The sequence below is a fragment of the Halichoeres trimaculatus genome, unplaced genomic scaffold (assembly GCF_033239565.1).
Source record: "Halichoeres trimaculatus isolate MK-OKI-2021-1 unplaced genomic scaffold, fHalTri1.1 fHalTri1_scaffold_9, whole genome shotgun sequence".
In the NCBI taxonomy this organism is placed as follows: domain Eukaryota; kingdom Metazoa; phylum Chordata; class Actinopteri; order Labriformes; family Labridae; genus Halichoeres; species Halichoeres trimaculatus.
Genome location: NW_027437188.1, coordinates 14,362,365 through 14,384,017, shown reverse-complemented (window position 1 = coordinate 14,384,017; position 21,653 = coordinate 14,362,365). Strand labels below are relative to the sequence as shown.

Here is a 21,653-nt window from a genome sequence, read left to right as displayed (position 1 = left end):
ATGAAGGGAAGGGTCTGAAGGTTTTAGTCTTCAGATTAATTTGACTAGCACCGCCCACCTCAGCTCCCAGCGGGGGGGGGGGGGGGGGGGGGGGGGGGGGGGGGGGGGGGGGGGGGGGGGGGGTGAAGCAGACACATTATTAAAATGAGGAATTCTTGAGTTTTCTTCAAAATAAAACAGGGTGTTATTTATGTGCGTGTGCACAAGTAGTGTAGAGGGTGTTTTCACATCAACATTTCTGTTATTTGCTTTTATAACCAAAACTTGTCGGTGTCATTTCACGGGCAAGTTGTGTTTCTCACGTCAATGGTCACATGAAGTTCAATTTCAAACCTTAATTCAGACCAGCTTTAATTTGCAGATGGCTGAAAGATTCGCCACGAATACAGCTGTCGACTTTTTATTCTTTACACTATAACTAACACTCTACACGACTTGATGGTAGCGAGTGTGAGAAGATGAGATAATCAAAGGGAGCTTTCTGTGTATATGACTTTTCAAATTCATCACTGACTGTCTGCGGGGTGTTGATGCCTAACGGTCCCAACAGCAAAAGTCCTCCTTTGTTAACTTTTGTCGCCCCCTTGTGGTTTTATGCAGAAAGCAACACTTACCTGCCTGCATTAGTGATGGGAAGTTCGGCTCCATTCAAGGAGCCGGTTCTTTCGGCTGGCTCTTTTGGCTCCCGAACGGCTCTTAGTTTAGTATTATTTGTAGCTTCATATTTTAGCTGTACCTGGCAAATAAGAATGATTTTTATATCAATAAAGCCTGTTGTATTCAGTGTTTTTGTGGGAAGCCCCATAATCGCCTTATTTTATGCATACGTTCCATTTCAAGAGCAGATATTCATACTTTTAACATTTTATCTGAACTTTTTTAAAGAATCAAATGAAAAAAAAACCAAAACAAAACCTAAAAACAAAGCAAAGCAAAACAAAACAACAACAAACGAACAAAACATAACAACAACAAACAAACAAAAAACAACAACAACAACAACAACAACAACAAAACACTGTACGTGAACCCACAAGATAGAACCTGAACAGAAACAGAACCAAACTTGGTATTCAAACAGTGTTGTCTCCCAACTGCAGCCAGATAGTGCTTCAGTTGTGGGTGTTACTCATGTTTGTGTGTTGTCATGATGTGATGCATTCTGCTGCTCACCACTGTCTACTGTCATACTCATGAAACGGAGACAAGAAGTGATATAAACGGGAAAAAAAGTTGAGAGCTTGAACTCAATTGGTGGGAGTTGGCTTTTCTGATTCACTACAAAGCATCGGCTCTGAGAGCCACATCTTTTGAGCATGACATATCACTAGCCTGAGAGGTCACAATCCCACATACATATGTTGGCTTGGCAGATTTGTGATTACCATGCCATAACTTGAGGAATTTCACGTCACAGATCATGGTATAATGAGATTTTTTTTTTTGTGTGTGTGTGTTTGGCATTACATGTAAACTGGGCATTACATATATTCTTCATTGAAAATTCTAACTAATCAGTCATAATCATTTCATGTTGTCATAATGCTTCAGTTTAATATGGGGTTCATGATTTGTAAACCTTAAAGTTTTGTTTTTAATTCACAGTTTAAACAGTTTTCCATCTCTTATGGAATTGGGGTTGTACAAAATTGGTGAATATGACAAGAGAAACAGATTTTTGGTATAAATAATTATGTTCCCTTTATTTCATTGTCTCTGCTTTTCTCTCTGCTGAAGTTCCTCTTGGTAAAAACCCCAGGCTAAAAAAAGCGGAGCGGTGTGTGTGGTTCCAGTGCTTATGTACAAAGCAGGACAGGGAGGCAAACGAGTCATCATGGCACAGATAGTTTGTGATAACTAGGGATGGGTACCGAATTAGGTACTTTTATAGGTACCGACCGAATTCTGTCAAAAGTACCAGGCATCGATTCATGTAAAACCAAAAGGTACCATGTTTAGGTACCTAAATGCATCCTTGTGACTGTGAGGGAGTGGAAGAGTAGGGGATTTTCCATGCTGGACATGAACACAGCATTGCAAGGTTATATACTGAAGAAAAAAATTGTTAAATTAACATTTTTTTTATATTTCATTATTAAACAAATTGATATTTTTTATCACATAAACACAAAAAAGTACCGAAACTTGGTACCGTTGAGTACCAGTACCGACTGCCAGGTACCGGGCACCGGTACCGTATCGTTTCAAATGTGAAAGGTACCCATCCCTAGTGATAACACAGTAACCTTAAATGAGCATGTAAGCAAATTATAGCAAAGAAGGCACAGGAACAGGCTCACTGTAGAAAAAGCAACTAAGCCAAATGTGTAAGATATCAGTGGAGCTGCAGAGTGTCCTGAATCTTTTTATTGTTCCTAAAATTGAACCAATTACAATTTAGTGTATATGTCTTGTCATAATACACATCCTATCACACAGTTATCATACACATACAATCACCATCCTCAGGAAGGCATTAGGAGGAGAAGGAAGCTGTTGTTTGCAGCCATGAGTAATGTGAATTAGATCATGCAACCTGCATAAGGAAAGGCACCTGCTGTATTTCACTCTCAAGGCTGGACATTATTACAATAAGCGTTCGGGGGTGGGGGTATCTGTGAAGAACTTCCTGGAAAGTGATCTGATTTCATGATGACACATCTTAGTTTTTGAGTCCATAGCGGAGGAATTTATCCATGATATTATAATTTTACATTGAATAAACCCATGTACCTCAATTGGAGAAATTAAGCTGCCCCTTGTGGTGCAAGTGATGAAGTGACATCAGAAAACATGACCAGCAAAAAACATGACAAATGAATATCAGGTGATTTCATGTGAAAGTCTGAGTTGGTGAGAAGAAATGTAAAATCATGAAAAATAAAGAAGAAATGTGATTTTAATTGCTTGAAGGTTCATTTACATGTCATTCTGCAAGGTGTTTGTCAGGAATCACAAACACAAACACTTGCACACATTCCACGTGAACACACACACACACACACACACACACACACACACACACACACACACACACACACACACACACACACACACACACACACACACACTCACAGACACACACACACACACACACACACACACACACACACACACACATACACAGAGTCATGAGAATGAATATGCTTTCAGAAAGAAGACCTGATGACACATGCAACCGTCATTACAAGTTTTATGCTGCCATGTATGATGACCCCTGTTTTGTCACCTCAACCAAACACTCCCCTTGTTTTAGGCGAGTATCTGTCGGTTTGGAAACTTTTCATTACTGGTATGAGTGCCTCAATTGGACAACAGCTTTCTGCTATCTAAGACACTTCTTGAGTCGTTTTTATACACTAAAACAGTGAGTACTTCCAAGACTACAACAAGCTGCATCTTTGCATCTGACATCAGCAGAGGCAAGAGTTCAGTCCAGGATATAAACACCTTAATTCATTTTGAGCCGAAAATCCCAACCTCTCATTCCACATCTTAGATACAATTAGAGTTTTAACAGCCATGCTTCATCTTTGTCATTGTCCATTTAATTAACTTCCCTTCCCCTTCTTAGTCTCTGGAGCTGTGTTCAGTAGAGCTCTGAGCACAGACTGCTGGGTAAGACATCTGAGTGACAGTCTGTAACTTTGGGAGCTCTTCTTCAAGTTCTTGTTCATTTGTGTCTACTGGGCTTTGGGTTTGGCACCGCCAGGAGTTGAGTCAGGAGGAGGGCCACCACCCTGGACAAGTCGTTGAAAGCTATGGAGGAGAAATGGCATCGTTAACTCTCATGTGAGTAGAAGCGTTTAGTCCCTTATCTACATTTCCCACATCAAAAAAATCAAAACAATTTAAGTTTAAAATAAAGCATTATAAACTTACAAATAATAAGTGTTTAATCAGGATACCACCAGATTAAGAGAAAAAAAAGAAGACACAATTTGTCTGCTTCCAAGCATTCCAAGACTGTTTATTAAACCTTACTAACTCATCTTTTCTGTCATCGACAAACCTTCACGACTTGTCATTTGTTTTTCCATCATAAAGATTTAAAGATGCTGTGAGGAGGATCTGTTTTAATTGGACTGCAGTCCCACCTTTCGGCCTGGAGTGTCGTACACACTGTCATGAAGATGTGACTTTTAAGAAGGCGTGTGATTTGTAATTAGATGGAGATCAAATTGGAATAAATTTACTTTGTTAAATAATTTTTTTTTTACAAGATATGACCTGCTGAGGTAAGGTATTTATCAACGGTTACGTAGCGCTATTGTTAGGGACGTGAAAACAAGCAAACTTTATCACTTTGTACCATAGTTTAGTGGACGTCTACATTTAAGGCAGCTGGCTGCCCAGTGCTGTGCGACATGTCTGTAATGTGCAATGTTAGTGAATCCTGGTTATGTCCTGCCAGTCATCGCCAAGCAGAGCTAACGTAACCTCACTCTTTATTTTACTGATAGACTCTCAAGTCACTGCAGAAAAACTGCTGCATGTTGGAGTGAACATTATCACAAACAGCTTAGCCCATGTTTTAGCCTTTAACTCATGCTGTATCACTCTCCTGTTTATCTGTCTTCTGCTCTTCTGTCCTCTTTCTGTCTGACAGTAAGGCTACTATGTCCACCATCACTACAAAATTAATCACAGAAATTATTTTTAGCAGAGAAAAACACAAATCTCTCTTCTCACTACTATACTTCATAAGCTGTCATGGTGTTATCATAGAGACTTAGACATGCCGTAAATCAATCCGGTCATGCTTGATGTGATCGGGAAGTCAAGGGGAAGCATTTAGAAATAACCTATATTGGCGCTGATAATCTCATTTCAAAGTGTAGATTATGATCAGGCATGTATATATCTGGAAGGGAGACTTTTTTTAAGATTAATTAGAGACTCCTTACAGCCCCTTTAAAATATCTAAATGCTGATGCTGGGGGACAAAGCCTTTAGGAAGAACACTGTTGTATTAATTGCCTAAAGCAAAAAATACCAGAACTTGTAATAATGACAACATTGAGCCAGGAGGTGGCACCATACTTACGTGTCCTTAACATTGTCAATATGAGCCTGGATCTTAGCAATGTAGCTGTCCACCTGCTCCTGAGGAATGACAAATGAATAGATACTTACTTATATGTATGAATATTTATGTATGTATGTATGTATGTATGTATGTATGTAGATAGATAGATAGATAGATAGATAGATAGATAGATAGATAGATAGATAGATAGATAGATAGATAGATAGATAGATAGATAGATAGATAGATAGATAGATAGATAGATAGATAGATAGAAATACTTAAACGCATGTGAAACTGGACACAAAGAACCAGAATGATATCAAATGGGAGAGTTCGTACCTGGTGTCGACTGTAGAAAAGTGGCAGACAGAAGACAGCGATCACACCTGGGAGAAAGAAAGAAAGAAAGAAAGAAAGAAAGAAAGAAAGAAAGAAAGAAAGAAAGAAAGAAAGTGAAATAACTAGCAGCCATTCATTCTGTTCTTTCTGTATTTTCAGTAATGGTATCAGGTCTTACTGATAATGAGCAGCGTCAGGCCGTTACACAGCCGCCCCAGGTATGTCACAAGGTACATCAGAAACAGGAACTAAGACAAAAAAGACAAAAGAAGTTTAAAAGTGGAACTTTGTGTTACCCCATTAGCAGTGCACACAGGAAGGAAAACCTCCAGATATACATCCAGACCTTCCCATTCTCGCAGAAGGCAGTGCATCATACATTAGTCTTGCATAATTTCTAGTACTGAGGATATTTATGTCATGACTCCAGTCTAATGTTCTCTGAGATGAATAAAAAGCCGAGCTCCAAGTATGGGTTTCAGTGTTTCCCCTTATATCCCACAGTGTTCCAGCTGCTGGTCTGGGATCCTGTGTTGCCCTGATATGGGACACCGCTGTCTCAGATGGAAAGGAACTCCAGCTGATCCAGGGTGTCTCCGCGTACCTCCTCCTGTGTGCCATGTCACATACCGGTCAGGTCAGGGTTGACTTTGGGTGGTGCTGGGGTTTAGCCCCGTCTGTTTAACCAGGTAGTGTAAATGTGATTAGACCATCTGCTCAGAATCTGCTGCTGTCCATTTCTTTATAATCATTACCAGGTTTTACTGCCAGTATTAATCTTTTTGATGATTTATTTTTAAAATAAATCATCAAAAAGATTAACACTGGAACTTAAATGATGTATTTAAAAAAAATGTATGAGTATTTTAACTGACAATGAGACACATTGCAATATAACTTATAACCAATAAGCAAAACAAACACAAAAAAACTTAAACTAAGCCAAGGTGCAAATTATGCCCAAACAGGGGTTATGTAAATTTGTATATATTAGCTTTAGATACAAATAAATATTTGAGTGCATCTTCAGAGTGTTTAAAAATGTACATTACCTAATCCAGGTGAGATAGAGCACTGAAAAAGGCCTTATTTATATTTTTACGGTTGCGACAGATGGCTTTTTAACATGACTCTGATTCTGCTCAAGGTTTCTGCCTGTTTGTTTTCCTTGCTACTGGTACTTGCAAAGTATTGTACACATGGTGGGTTAAGATGATTTAAGACTCCTTATCTTTTCCCTGATCACCCTGTAGAGATCGTCCTCCTGCACACCTCCCTTTGGAGGCGCTTCCAACTGAGATGGGACCCCAGGGCAGACTCAGAGCTAGATGGGAGGATTGTATGCCTCTTCAAGCCTGGTTTTCATTAACACATTCAGACCCATCCATACACCACCAACAGTGGGAACCCCAGTGTCTTGTTCAAGAAACCTTTGGGATGTGATTGCAAGAGCTGGGATCAAACCCTAAACCTTACAGTTGAGAGACAACCACTCTACTCCAGCCACAGCTGCCCCCAATTTCCCCATAGAGTTACTAACTTTTAGTTTGGATTTGGTTTACATTGTTTTCATTCACATTTTTTTTCATTAGGATATTAGTGATGACTGCTTTATATATATGTTTTAAACAAGTTTAAATGCCTTTTATGCCTGCTCTGTTACTGCTGTGAACCAGTTTCCAGTAAATGAAAAGCAAAACATTCATCCATCCATTTTTCCCTACTGGCAAAAGCAACTTATCAGGGTCAAACACAAAAAGGGCAGTCCTCCTTTTTTGTGATCGTGATACACATGTCAGATTAATTTGAGAAGAAGAGTTATTGCTTTCTACGTGTACACACAAAAGAAATGTCATTGAGACTGACGGTCGCCGACAGCAGTAATGCCCCAACGTGAGAGCTTGAGCGCTTTGAGCACAGACAGGCGGTTGGCATGGTGACATCATCTGCAGTGATGATGGGATGGAGGTGATAACAAAAGAGCAAAATGAAGTAGCAAGAGATGGACAGATACTGAGGTTAATTAGGAGCGAAGATTCTGGACAGAGTTTAGCAAATCTATGAGAACAAGTCATGAAAACAGTGAGTGTGACAAGTAGTTAGCACACAGACACATGCAAACACACTCTCACATAAATCTAGGGAGACAAATTTAATAATAGGTCACCTTGAGAGACTCAAAGAGGTTTCCTACGAAAAAAAGTTTCTTCAGCGAGTCTACTGCAGACACAGCCATCACAATGGCTTTCTGCGTGTAGCGGTCAGCGTCTTCTCCACTCAAACTGATGTCCAGATTCAAATATGACCTGGAAAGACATGAGACGATTAATGATCTTGAATCTTTTACTTTCAATAAAACAATAAAATTTGTCAGTAGTCCTTCAAATATAAATCCCAATAACATGAGCTAAATAGTATAGGAGTATTTTGGATGACAGGAAAGCAAAGTGCCCCCCATGGAAAAAAAAACAACTTAAAATAAGTGAATACACTGCGTCTGTAAAGTATTCACAGCTCCTCACTTTCCACATTTTGTTATGTTACAGCCTTATTCCAAAGGGGAACAAATTCATTTTCCATTCAAAATTCTACACTCAACACCCCATAACGAAAACATGTAAACATTTCTCTTAAAGTTTTGCAACTTAAAAAACAAAGAAATCACATGTGCATAAGTGTTCATAGACTTTGCTTAATAATATGTTGATGCACCTTTGGCGGCAATTACAGTCTCAAGTCTTTTTAAATGTGATGCCAAAAGCTTGGTACACCTATCTTTGGGCAGTTTGGCCCATTCCTCTTTGTGGCATCTTATGAGCTCCATCAGGTTGGATGGGGAGCATCGGTGCACAGCCATATTCGGATCGCTCCAGAGATGTTTGATCAGATTCAAGTCTGGGCTCTGGCTGGGTCAGTCAAAGGCCTTCACAGTGTTGTCCTGAAGCCACTCCTTTGATATCTTGTCTCTGTGCATAGGGTCGTCATCCTGCTAAAAGATGAACCATCGCCACAGTCTGAGGTCTACAGCGCTCTGTAGCAGGTTTTCATCCAGTACATCCTTGTACATTCATGTGTGTGCATTCATCTTCCCTTCAACTCTGACTAGTGTCACAGTTCAGGCGGCTGAAAAACATCCCCACAGCATGAAGCTGCCACCACCATGCTTCACTGCCGGGATGGTACTGTCCAGGTAATGAACAGTGTCTAGTTTCCTCCAAACATGACGCCTGGCATTCACTCCATGGAGTGTAATCTTTGTCTCATCAGAGTGGAGAATTATTTTCCTCATGGTCTAAGAGTCCTTCAGGTGCCTTTTGGCAAACTCCAGATAGGCTGCCCCTTGCCTTTCACTCAGGAGTAGCTTCTGTCTGACCACTCTACCATACAGGCCTGATAGGTGGATTGCTGCGGAGATGGATGTCCTTCTGAGAGGTTCTCCACTCTCCACCAAGGACTACTAGAGCTCTGACAGAGCTCTGACTCAGAGTGAAGAGTCCTGGTGGTTCTGAACTTCTTCCATTTATAGATGATGAAGGCCACTGTGCTCATTGTGACCTTCAAAGCAGCAGACATTTTTTGAGGCCCTTCTCCAGATTTGTGTCTCAGGACAATCCTATATTAGGTGCCTACAGAGAATTCCTTTGACTTCATGCTTGGCTTGTGCTCTGACATGTGCTGTCACCTGTGGGACCTTACATAGACAGGTGTGCACCTTACCAAATCATGTCCAATCAGCTGATTTTACCACAGGTGGACTCAAATTAAGCCGTAGAGCATCTCAAGGATGACAGTAGGTGTGATTTCTTAGTTTTTAATTTTTAATAAATTGATGAAGGAAAAAGTAGGTAAGAAATACTTTACTCCATTTTTGAATGAGGCTGTAACAAAAAAATGTGGAAAAGTGAATACTTTCTCGATCCAGTGTAGGTGTACATCCTACAAATAAACAACTGTGATTTGATTCCTTTTCTGGCTCTAAGTGAGGTCAACAAAAGGTACTTTTACAAAGCTCATTTTGGGAAAAATTGACTTTTTTCCCTCAATAATTTCAAAGGAAAATACTAACTTAAAATGAGATGTTAATATGAAAAAAATGGCATTAAAACTGAAGCATCTTACTTAAAGGGGTGTTCCCCATCGCCCCAGCTGAGGATGAAGAGGACTTGGTAGTAAATTCTCACTGAGATTGTGAAGCACATGACAGCCAGGGAGACAGTGGAGACCACAGTGATGATGCTGAGCTGGAACAGGGAAAGCAGGCCCACCACTAACCCTGTGAGCACCATGCCTGTGCGCTCCGTGTCTTTCCAGTAGATCAGGTCCATCACTGGAATAAAAGAAGGGGGTAAAGACAAAGGGTGAAAACAGAGGTAAAAATAGGAAGGTGATTTGATATAGGCAAAGCAAGGCATGGATTGAATAGGTTAAGCATAGTTTAGAAATGAAAGGGGAGGCTGACGAGACAGTATAGTTTTGTATGATCACGCCAGAAATTTTCTTCTGATGATACTACTTTCATCTCAGAATGTGGAAGGTAGATATCTTTTAAAGTACTTAATTCACGTTGTTAATGCATTTTCAAATGAGAGGGTCCCCTAGCTGCATGCAGCTGATGGTACTGTGGTTTAACATATCCCATTTCTTTTTATTCCTCAGAGCTGTTGCAGCAACATTTCCCAGCTACAGGACCTAATTTTTATATATAATTTCAGGCATTGGAATAAGATGAGGATCAGAGGCATGAAAAGCGGAAGGCATAAAGCAAAAGAGGTTCCCAGCCTTTGGCATGAGAGGACACGCAGCAGCAGCAGAAGGACACGTCATGTTCTGGTCTGGGCTAAATTTAGTCCTCGGATGAGAGAGGGTGGCAGTGGTCAGACAGAATTTAAATGCAGCATTTCACAGCACCTGCTGTTACACGTCAGGCCGTCAGCAGAGCCTTTTCCACACCCTGTTGGTGTGCTTTACTGTTTCCCAGCAACAGCTGCAATGGAGACTGACACATCCAAAAAGTCTGGTTTGCAGGAGGGAAAGTCAATATATCTGCTGTAGATTATCTTTGATGGCATGAAAAGAATGATATGGAACTTAAAATCAAACTATCATACAAGTCATACAAGTAAAACTTGTGTCTCTGAGCTGTGTATTAGCTCTTAACGCTCATCCATCAGGGATATGGTCAAGTACATCGGTAAAAGGAGGACTCTTTGAATAGTATGCAGACCTAAGATGCCCCTGGAACACAGCTGTTCACCATGTTTGTTAGACATTCAGCGTTGCTAACAATGGAAACAATCTGTCTGTGGTATAAACTGGAAACAGGAATGTAGCAGAAGTAATGCAGGAGGTAAGTTAGAAATTAGTAATCTACAACTGGATTGGTTTGGTTCTTTGTAATAAATGTAAGGAAATCCCTGTATAGTTTCTGGCTCCTGATCAGCTATTTTGAATGTTGACAGTAAATCCAGATATCACGTGTGTAATTATCTATTTAACAGAACTACATCCAGTTTTGTTTCTTTTCCTGCTGTTAACAATTATAACTAAAGAAAACCAGTTAACTAGAGGTTCTCTCAAGCTTATTTGATTTCATGTAGTCCAGACAGCATTGTTGTAAAACTCAAAAATCAACTAAAAAATCTACTCCGAACAGTGTAGTAGCTGAGAGCCAATGTCTGAAATGTAGTGTTAAGATGATAGGATATACTGCTGAACAAAAAGCTCCAAAATAATGTAAAAAACTGACCCTTACACCACAAAAGGGGCTGTTTATCCAAAGTGGTGAATTTGTCATGAATACTTATCCTTCCCGAGAATGTCTGAAAGATTGTGCTTTAGCAGTCTTACTCGTCTTTGTCTTTAGCGAATGCTAGGATTTCTTCTTTTGCTTGTTTTGTATACATCGTAACAAACTGATAGTACTGAACACAGCTTTACCTGGACCATTTTTCAAAGCGGTCATTATTGCATACTGCAAGTGAGCGGTAGATGGCTTTTAATTTTTAGTTTGATGCTTCCACAATGTTGACATTTTTGCCACAAGGTTGCTAATGCTATCTTTTTTCCTGTAAGCCCAGTTAAAGTTACATATGTTGTAAATGGTTTGAGTGAGATGATCACCTCATATTGCCAATCCCTGACGAGTTAAATTTCGAGATTGATTTCCATCAAAATTTTTGGGTATGATCAGGAGACAATTATAGCTATGCATTCATAATTCCTATTGACCTCTATTTCCCATGTGTCTGATCTTTACACTAAGCTATGCTATACTAAGCTATGCTAGCTGGCTGTTTAATCTTGTTTCATGCTTCATCTAGTCTTAAGAGAGGTATCAATCTTGTCCTCTGAATCTCAGCAAAAAAACTCAAAAAGAAAAGAAAAAAATATCTAAAACCTTTAAAACAAGCCTTTATGCTGTGTCACAAATAGGTAATATGTACAGACAGATTATGCTGTTGGCTTTTAAAATCTAGAATAGATGCTTTAGGTGTCAAGCAGAATTGAAAAATGTGTATCCTTTGGCCCCTTTAAGTTTACATTAACATTGTCAAGCCAGTCTGGATTCCTGACATTTTCACATCTCTGTCACGACAGTCAAGGGATTCTTTCGGTAGTAAAGTCTGAAATGTCTCTCCACATGCCAGCTCTTTAGTCGAAAGAGGAAGCAGTAAAATGTGAGTGAGCTCAGCTGCCAAGTTATTAAACACAACAGCAGATATCAGTGATTAGCATACCACAAGACAAGTTAATACAGTTAATATTCATTTGAATGACCCAAAGTTTCGGACACAAAGTCCACCCTGCTCTATGTGGAGAGCTCATCAGATAAAAGCCCAGCTCTCCACTGGATCAATGAAGCTACCGTCTCTAGAGACTTTGCTTGTGAGTTCAACAGAGAGAAGCAAGAAATCTGATTGATTTCCACCCTTAGTTCCTGATAGTCCAGCTTTCTCAACAAAAACACCAAAGTAACTCAGCTCAAACAACAAGAAGCCTCTTTAATCTTCAATAATAGCCCTCCTATGCCTCCTTTCCTCCCACAAAACTCAAACAACAGCCCTTTGCAGTTCAAAGAAATCAACCAACACCTAACTTGGCAGTTAACAAAACACTGTCTGCATAGGTGAACTCAAACTTTTCCCCCTTTTTACTCGAAGCCCAGGGTCTCACCTTTACTGGCCATTTTGATAGCAGCTCCCAGTGTTTCCCCTCACACACAGCTTCTGCCCCTCTTTCTCTCTCTGCTCCCTTCACCCCCTCTGAGCTGTTTTTGGCCACCCCCCTGCTCACTCAGCAGTCCAAAGGCCTGACAGCCCAAAATAATCTCGTTCATAGCACTGCCCACCACTGTACAAGACTCCATAGGGTAAAATTACTCACACAGTGGTGATGGCATGATAACAGAATAGATGATTTACAACATTTACACAACTAACGCAACTTTTCAAAAAACAGAAGCCCATGTTTTAGCTATAAAGTTCATTTCTCATGTTCCACATGGGACCCATATAGAGCTGTGTGCTTCTATTCATGCCCTAACACCTGAAACACGAGAACCTGGGTTTATTTTCTGTTATGTCACCACAGGGTACAGTGCAACCAGTGCTTATAATATAGAGATGACTGTCTTGATTTCCCACTTTTCTAGTCCAGCTATGGAAATAAATGCTTATTAAGAACTTTAAAAGAGAAATCTATGTACTTTGCAATCATCAAACTAATAATTATCTTTCCTCTTTTCTTATTGTCATGATATTAGAGTGTTTCAGAGCTATGGAACTCACCTGAATGAAATTTTTCTTCTTAAAAGCTCCCATGTGAAACTTTCAGCATGTGTTTTCTGTGTACATGTGAAAGTTGTGTTTTTAAAAACAAACATTTTCCTTTTTTATTTTATTTTCCTCTATTTTTTTGCGACAAGCTGTTGCACTTCCGTATCAATCCATTAGGACAAGAACAGACCTTGAAAATATGAAATGATCAATGTAAATGTGACCTTATTTTTATTTGTTGGGAAAAAAGGGGTTTGAGTATTTATTTCAGTGTAGTTCATAAATAGGTAAAAAAAAAACTAAAGGTAGGGTCCACAGTATTTTCCTTAAAAAAAAAAAAAATGTCAACATTGACTGAAAAAATTCTACTTAATTGTCTCCTGCATTGTCTCCTCCTCTATACATGTGTGTCAGTGTCTGTGTCTGCCTCAAAACCCCTCCTCTGCCTGTGTATTGATGTTTTGGTTGTAAAGGGACATTTCTGGGCGGGGGATAAGCATGGTATCATCAGCCAATCACATAGCGCCTAATGCGCTGTGTTTATAATTGTGAGTGGAAGAAGCTATCCTGAGTGGCTACTATAGTTGACGTTGCACAGGGAATAAAGAACAACTAAAGTGAAACGTAACACCAAACAGATCAAACTAAATGAGAGTAAAGCTTGGCTCGACTTTACTCGCTTTTGAGCATTTGAAGAGCAGCTCAGGATGAAGAGTGATGTGAGCTGGCTCTCTGCTGAGCAGGTATGTGTCATAGCTTGCGCTAACATGCCATGGCAGGTGGCCGGCTAATGAGTGTCCCCCACGTAGAAACTCAAGGTTACAGGTGACGGACAGCACAAATTCCTTGCCAGTTTTTCCTTGAACCAAAAGAGGCTTATAAGTCAACACAAATTCAGCAGTTAAAGAACTTTAACCCTGTAAAGCCTGAACCACCAAAAATAGCCTGAAAATTCTATTTTTGGAAATGAAATACTGACTTACCCTTTTAACAAAATCCACAAAAAATATTCTGCTTTATCATTTCGTTTATCACATATTCTTATATCCAATTTGACACACTGGGCAGTTTTGGCAACTATTTTTAGCAAGTATACATTTTTCAATTCAGAAAATACTTACTTTAATAATAATTTATACGTTAAAATTACCGCAACTTCTTTGAATTAACAATGACTTTCTTTAAAAACGTGCTTGGATGAGTTCATAAGTGCAGCCATTTTGAAAAAAGCCAAAATACAACTTCAGCTGCCTGTGGTGTTGTGGTAATCCTCAAAGGGTTGGAAAACATTCTTTAAAAAAATTTAAAAGAAGTTTAAAAGAAACTATTCATCATGTTGATGAGATAGAGGTCTTTGAAACTCATGTTTCACATATGACACGTTTAGGGGTCTAGGGTTAACTGAGATTTAGACACATTTGACCAACACATTACAAACGTAAAATCTGTCAGTGGGTGCGATCCCATTTGTTGACTTACACATTTGTTGCTAATGAAGCAATAAGATGGTTTCTTTTTTATAAGTACATAACAAACATAATGCTCCATTTGATGCATGAAGGTATTCTTAACTGTGTCATCACCTGAACCAAACATTCATCAGTGTGACAGTTTACTGCCCCCTCCCCCTACATCCACTAAAATAAAACACATACTCAGACTCAAAATATCAGAGAGCCCTAAGACTGGACTGTTGCTGCAAATAGTGGTTTGTTCAATGAGTGCTAGCCCAAAACAGACGTCCAGCGTCTGGAATATTTTCTCATACAGTTAGCACAACCATCCCTTAAATTCTGTAAGTGTCAGGCAGAGGTCATTGGGTCTGCCTATTTCTGTCAGCCTGCTCTTCAAGGGCCAAGCTCACAGCAGAATCTGAAGTTTTCTCTATCTAAGAACTGATAAACCAGCTGATTAGAAGCATCTCACTCAGCAACAAAACAGAAACAGAGAAAGGAGGGGTAGACACTAATGGACAGCTTTACCTGCTATGTGCGCGCATACTGTCGTCTCCTCTGATAGGCTAAGTGCTGAAAACCAGTGATCGCTGACCAGCTGTTCCTGAGAACTTAGACTGATGGCAGCTTGTGATGAAGATGGCTGACCCCGGGGTCGTGCAGATGTGAGCAGCTTCACTGAAATAGTTTCCCTGGAGATGGGAGACTCTGGCTCTGGGGTTGAGGATGCTGCTGCTGCTGGGAAACAAAACATGATGTCACATTGAGGATGGCATCATTGTGACTAAGCCTTAAGTCAAATCACTGAAGAGGTTTAATTTTGCTTTTGTAAGTAACTGAACTAGAAAAATGTGTGTCATGGTTCAACATATAGCTAGATTTTGGCTAATTCGATTCATCAACCTGTCCTTTAATTTTTGCAGTATTAATGACCTTTAAATATCTTTTTAACAATTAACTGTCTTTTAAGTATTTTACATAGTAATATCAAGTACATGTGCATATTAAATACCAGCTGAAAGTTTTCTTGGAGTTTTGCACAAAACAAATTTTGTTGCAATGATTTTGCTGGATTGGAATAAAAATTCAATATCAAAGGAAAGATCAATAAAAAATACAAAAAAATAACCAAGTGTAAATCATACACCATTTATAATGCTCCAACACATGATTTGTCAGGTAATATAATAAGAGGAAGATATGAACCTGAATGTGATCTGACTTAAATATCCTCACACACGAAGATAAATTAATGCCTTTTAGAGCTTTTTAAAAAAATATAAAGACTGGAATCTTTACACCATTAACATTTAGTGATGTGTCTTCATAAGGTCAGTCTACATGCCATATCAAATCAAGTCCACCTCAAATAAGACTTTTAAGGTCCTCATAAATAAGAGCATGTGGCCTGTTTTTTTTCAAACTATGGTTTAACAATCATAGTAGCAGACAATGGAAAAAAAAGTAAGAAATATCTATGCAAAGAAAAAATGGGAATGACTGTTAGGATCCTGGTCGTATTGTGCCGTGTATTGTTTTGTTTTTTATATGTTTGATTGTGAGGGTGCCCTGCGCTCTCAGCATGAGCATGTGTGTGCGTCAGTGAGAGCACTTAATCAGGTGCCCCACCCCTGCTTCCCAGTGGTCAAGAACATCGGCAAAGCACCTGTGATTGGCTGTGGAGGAGGAAACGCTCCATTTAAGCAGCCAGGGGACGTCACCGGGGAGAGGAGGGAACCTCAGACCGTGTTCCAACCGGCCACGTCAGCTGTAGAACTCTGTGTTGTTTTAATGTTCATTTGTTGAAATTTAAGTTGTTTAATTTGTCGCAACCTTGGTGTAAAAAATAAATTGTACCGCTTGACGGTCTAAACTTTCCGGTAGACTCCTGTGGCTGCTTAGGACTCGGTGGAAATGGGGATCTTTCATGCTGGGTCTTGGCCACCCCTAGACGGGGAATAACATGAATTGGGGGCTCGTCCGGTCGTTTTTGTTGCATTCGTGGTTACTTACCACGAGAAAATACTAGAATATTAGACTATATTATACTATATATAGTATAGTATAGTATATTATACTAGAATAAATAACCTAGAAAATACTGTTGCTACTTGCAACAGTATTTTATAGGTTGCCAGTTTTATTTTGGTGTGTGGGGAATTGTTGGTGCGTGTGAGCAAAATTTGAAAAAGTATCACTAGAAAAATGATTGCAAAGTCATAAAAACTATATTTTGACCCGTAAAATGAACCACAATCCTGCAACTGAAGGGCCTATTTTTCTAATTTCATAGGGTGACATCAGTGTTTGACTATGTTCGCAGCCGGAGCTCAGTGAAAGAGAAGTAAAAGAGTATGTCTAAGTAAAGAAGAGAAAATTTACTCATATGATGCAAGCTTCCAGCCTCACCCTGAAGTGCCTGTGAGGGAATCTGATCCTGAAAAGACTGGGATGAAGAAGACACAGGGACAATTTGGGTCCGACTGCTCATTGTCTCCTCTCTTTGGATTTCTGTCTCCCTCTCCTGAGTTTGGGTTAAGGGCTGGATTGTAACTGTCTCAGTTTGTCTTTGCTGCTCCCCCCTTGGTGCTTCCCACTCCTGGTCTCTCCTCTCCACAACTTCTTGACTGAGAAAGGCTTCAGGATCCCAGTCCACATCAGGAGAGTCCAGTAGTGTTTCCAGAGTGTCTGTGCGGATCAGAGGAGTGCGACTTTCCCGTGAGGCAGCCCTGCGTCTGTCACGGAGGTGTCGTGAAGCCCCCACGGCTTCTGCCTCTGCGATGGCAATGTAGGAGAAAGTCAGCTCAAAGGAGTGCTGCCGTGGTGTGCCCCAGATGGAAGGGGACGAGGCCAATCCGTCGCCGTCATCTGGATCCCCACTTGCCCCTTCTTCATCATCAGACCATTCCCTGGCTGTTTGCAGCTCACACAGCTCTGATTCCTCGTTTCCGCCTGAATGGAGACAAAAACAGACATGGTAATCATCTTAAAACACCCAACCACAGACAGACTGATTTTGACAGAATGTGTGTACTAGTTCTTAGTCAACAAGGAGAGTTACCTAGGGTTGCACTAAATAGATGTCAGATGGAAGTAAGCAGGTGTGTCTGGTATAAAGGAGTGTCACTTCTGAAGTAGATGAAATCCTCTTTGATGAGCACATAAACCCTTCGCCTTCTCAAAATGTTTTCCTGGGTTTAAATATTTTACAGAATTCAAGAGGATTTCAATTGCATTATTCTAGTGTTAATCAAACAGTGGCAACAGAAAGCAGGAATAATTTTTTAACAAAGTGTTGACTGAAAAAGTTTTAGTGTATAGACGATCTCTTATAAATGTAATCAGTTTGCAGAAGGGGATGTAAACAGCCACCAGTATGATGTACTAGATCCATCTGGGCAGATAACATGGCCAGAAGCCCACAGGTAAAGGTCCAATTTCTAGGCATCAGATCTGTTATCCTGTCAGCCAGCACCTTCTGGAAACTTGATGGGGGTGGGAAGGTCGGTCATATCGTGATGCAGCCATGTCTGCGTAAAGCACCCCATCCTAGTGTTTGCCCTACCATTATATTACTTTAACGAGGGTTACCTTTCCTATAAAACCTTGTTCTTTGCTCTGTAATTAAACAAACTCAACATGTTGTTTCTGTGCTAGCGTGTTTACATTTCTCAGCTCTCTGCATCGCGCATGGTGAAGTTTACCATACGCACCTTATAACAGTGTAAACAGATAGGTTATCATCTTACTCTGTTTTATTTGTCGTAATAATGCACACAACACAATGTAAATATCCCATGAGTCACAGTGAAATAAAAACTTTTGTTTTCATCTCTATTTTCCATTTAAATAAAGTCAACTCGTGCAAAAGTCCCCTATGTCACTCTGGGTGGATTAAATTTGCTGTAAACTTTATCCTGATCTGTTTTTGGGAAATACAACCCTAATCATTGCTGTGCTTGGACTGTGAATGCACTAACGCACACACACACACAAGCATAGTGATCTTTATTCCGCCTCTCACTTCTGCAGGAATAACCTTCTAACTGACTTTCTGACACAGAGGTTTATGATTGTCCATCTTTTCTCTCATTCTTTGAAAACCAAAACCTGAGGACCTGTATGTATACCTCACTGTTACTGTGTGATACAGTTCAGGGGAAGGTCCATACTTTAAGACTGGGGTGGCACAATGAGGGCAGTGTCACAGTTAGGGTGGCCAGGGTGTGCACACATACAAATCATGACCATTTATCCTCTTTGACTTCTCTCTCTACGTCAACAACTATAGGTTAAGTGTTGTACAGTTATTATATTCCAGTGTATGATTTTAGTATAAAAGGAATTATGTCCTAATATGCATTAATATGAATCAGCCATTCTAATAAATTTCAAGTTGTCTTAAACCCAAATAAAAAGATAACATTTAAAAATTAGTACAACAGGGAAAATTTTATCGTTAAAGCAGTCATGTTAACAACACATCTAATGATTAAAAACTGCTGTGTGCAGGCAACATTTCTTGTTAGATTCTTCAGTTAATCCCCAGAATAATCTGATTTGATTTGATACGTGTATGTACTAAAAAAGACTTGTGCTGTATTTTATTTCTTTCAAGAAATAAAAAACATGGAACAGTTATAAGCAATAGTATAACTTGTCAAACACACCATATTCTCTTGTTTCTGTCCTTTACCCCACCAGTTTAACTAGGCAACATAAAATGAAACATGTCCATATGTGAACACTGTTGTTCTGGCTGTCTACTTTGGTTTGATATGAGCTTTTGTATGTCTTTTGAGTACGGTTTTAATATAAACCATACAATAATGTCTGTAATTTTCTTTTTATAATTTCTAAATTTGCTTCATTCTTTTCTTTGTGTGTTAGTAAGATAAAAAACTCAACATGCTTCATTACCATCAGTGCATGGAGGTGTGGAGTCTGGAGTGGATGCCACAGAGCCATATTCCTCTGGAAGAAAACAAAAGATGACATTACCATGTGAGTAAACACTGAATAAAAAAGAAGGTTATTGGACATGTGAGTATCTTGTAGCTGATTTAACTTGCAGTTACCCAACTCATTCACCTCACATTCAAGCTCTCGTTAGGAATTTCATATGATGTGTTTGAATGTGACATCACTTTGTAATTTGATAGTCAAAAGACATGCTGTCAACGAATGACGCTGTTCTATATAATCCTTCGTTGATATCAACATCAGACCAAACGAACATAAATGAATTTGCAAACTGCTGGTCCAGGAACTTATTTCCTTTCAGATCTGAGTTAGCAACAGAAAGGGCCTCAACTACATTAGACGGTCAGCATGACATTAGCCATTTCTCCGGGTCAGTGTAAATAGTGCAGCACATTAGCTTATCTGCACATGTATCAACCTGCACCTGCAACTCTTCAAATAAACCGTTTCACAATGAATAAAGTGAGTATAAGGTGAGCTTTGAGGCGATTAAGTCACAAAAATATTCAAGCATAACAACCCTATTGGAGAAATAACTTACATTTTTCTCAAAGCTAAGTCTTCTTTCACATGAGCATCAAGCAACCCAATAAGGAAGAAAACTATAGGAAATATATCTTCTTTTCAACGGTATCCTTTCTGAATGTGGTTAAAGCAGGAGAAATAATAAACAAATAAATAAAAATTAAAAAATAAAAAATGAGTGGACATTGGGCGGAAGCGCCCAAGGGGGTACGATGCTTTACCCACAGCAGTTAGCAGTTAGCAAGCCGAAATGCTCGACTGTATTTTGTTAAAGTGAGATAAATGAGCACAGGTAGGATAAGGAGGACAAAAGCAGACTCACGGCAGTGGGAGAATCCTAAAACCTGGCCCATGCTCCATCAAGGCATCGCTGGGCCCATCCAGTCTAGAAGCCCCCCTCCCCCCTCCTCCCCGCTTCCTCCTCTGCAGCCGGCTCTCACGTCTTGAAGATGTGCCCTCTCTCCTCTTTTCGCCTCCTCCTTTTTTATCCTCTGTTGAGCAGCTTTCTCTCTCTGCTGCCTCCAGCTCCGTCACTCAGTAGTCCCGCCTTGCCTGCTTCGCTCCACCATCCACCCACCTCCCTTCATCTCCCCTGGCCCGGCATCGCTGTTGCACCAGGGGCTGTACACAGCAGAGGGGCAGCAGCATAAGTTTGTCCCTGCGTTTATCTGAGCCTGCTGTCATCTCCCAATCTCAGTTTGTGTCTTTCTTCCTCTGTCGTCATGTGATTCTGTCTCAGGATCCTATAGGACGAGGCTGGAGGAGAGGGAGTAACATGGTAACAAGTCATAAATAATAAATCACTTGGACATACAGAGATGAAGTGTGTGGAGGGAGGTGCTAAGGCTGGACTGAAGTCTTTCTCAGAGGTGCTTGTAGGGTTCAAAGGCTATACATTATTTTAGTGTTATTTAAATAGTCACTTTATTTTTACAAATAACACATTTTATTTACAAGTCTCAGAGTCTGTTGCCACATAAAAAATAACCATGAAAGGTGAGGGATAAATAATAAAGATTCAACTTAAGGAACTTGAACTGTATAAATAATTTAAGACATGCTCTACAGTGAAAAGCAGGGGGCAGCAGTGTGTTGCTGTGACCGGAACAAGCATGAACAATGACAAACCAGAGGGAGGCAAAAAAAAAAAAAAAAAGATACCAAAGCCCCATTACTTTAATTATCTGTAACATTACTGTCAGGGTGGCAGAGGCATGTTACTGAATGCTAAACCACTGGATAGCTGCACATAAAAACTGAAACACCGCAGATCAGGCACAAAGGTGAAAAGGGAACAAAGGAAATCTTTCCAGAAAAATATGTGATGCATGATACACTTGTGATAGTCATCAAAGGGCGAATGGAGTTACAAAACTGGACATTTCATATGAAAGACAAACAAATTAAATAAAATCAGAGGAAGGAAAATAGATCTTGGTACTGGTTTGCCCCAAGAGCGGCTTAATATTTTGATACTGCATCCAAAAAACAGTTTTTTGCAAGACAGAAACCTCATCACTTCTGTTCAAAATGGGAACGCATCAG

General features: G+C 39.8%; 1 protein-coding gene across 1 annotated transcript; it reads right to left on the bottom strand.

Annotated features, from left to right (window-relative positions):
* Positions 1 to 2,328: 2,328 nt before the first annotated feature.
* Positions 2,329 to 20,864, bottom strand: rtn2a (reticulon 2a). Its single transcript, XM_074679623.1, has 10 exons — positions 20,431 to 20,864; positions 19,521 to 19,574; positions 17,010 to 17,552; positions 15,129 to 15,338; positions 9,491 to 9,698; positions 7,539 to 7,677; positions 5,550 to 5,619; positions 5,372 to 5,418; positions 5,048 to 5,106; positions 2,329 to 3,759 (listed from the first exon to the last, which is right to left on the bottom strand). Exons 1-10 carry the CDS (start codon positions 20,459 to 20,461, stop codon positions 3,684 to 3,686), a joined length of 1,437 nt encoding a protein of 478 aa, XP_074535724.1. The 5' UTR covers positions 20,462 to 20,864; the 3' UTR covers positions 2,329 to 3,683.
* Between the last annotated feature and the right edge of the window lie 789 nt (positions 20,865 to 21,653).

Bases quoted from the DNA above. Each gene is read 5' to 3' on its own strand.
- rtn2a (XM_074679623.1), bottom strand. From the start codon at position 20,461: ATGGGCCAGGTTTTAGGATTCTCCCACTGCC. The intron at 9,699-15,128 runs GTAAAGCTGTCC...CTTTTATTCCAG, and splicing joins AGTATGCGCGCACATAGCAG to TGATGGACCTGATCTACTGG. The intron at 5,107-5,371 runs GTACGAACTCTC...GTCATTCCTCAG, and splicing joins TTTTCTACAGTCGACACCAG to GAGCAGGTGGACAGCTACAT.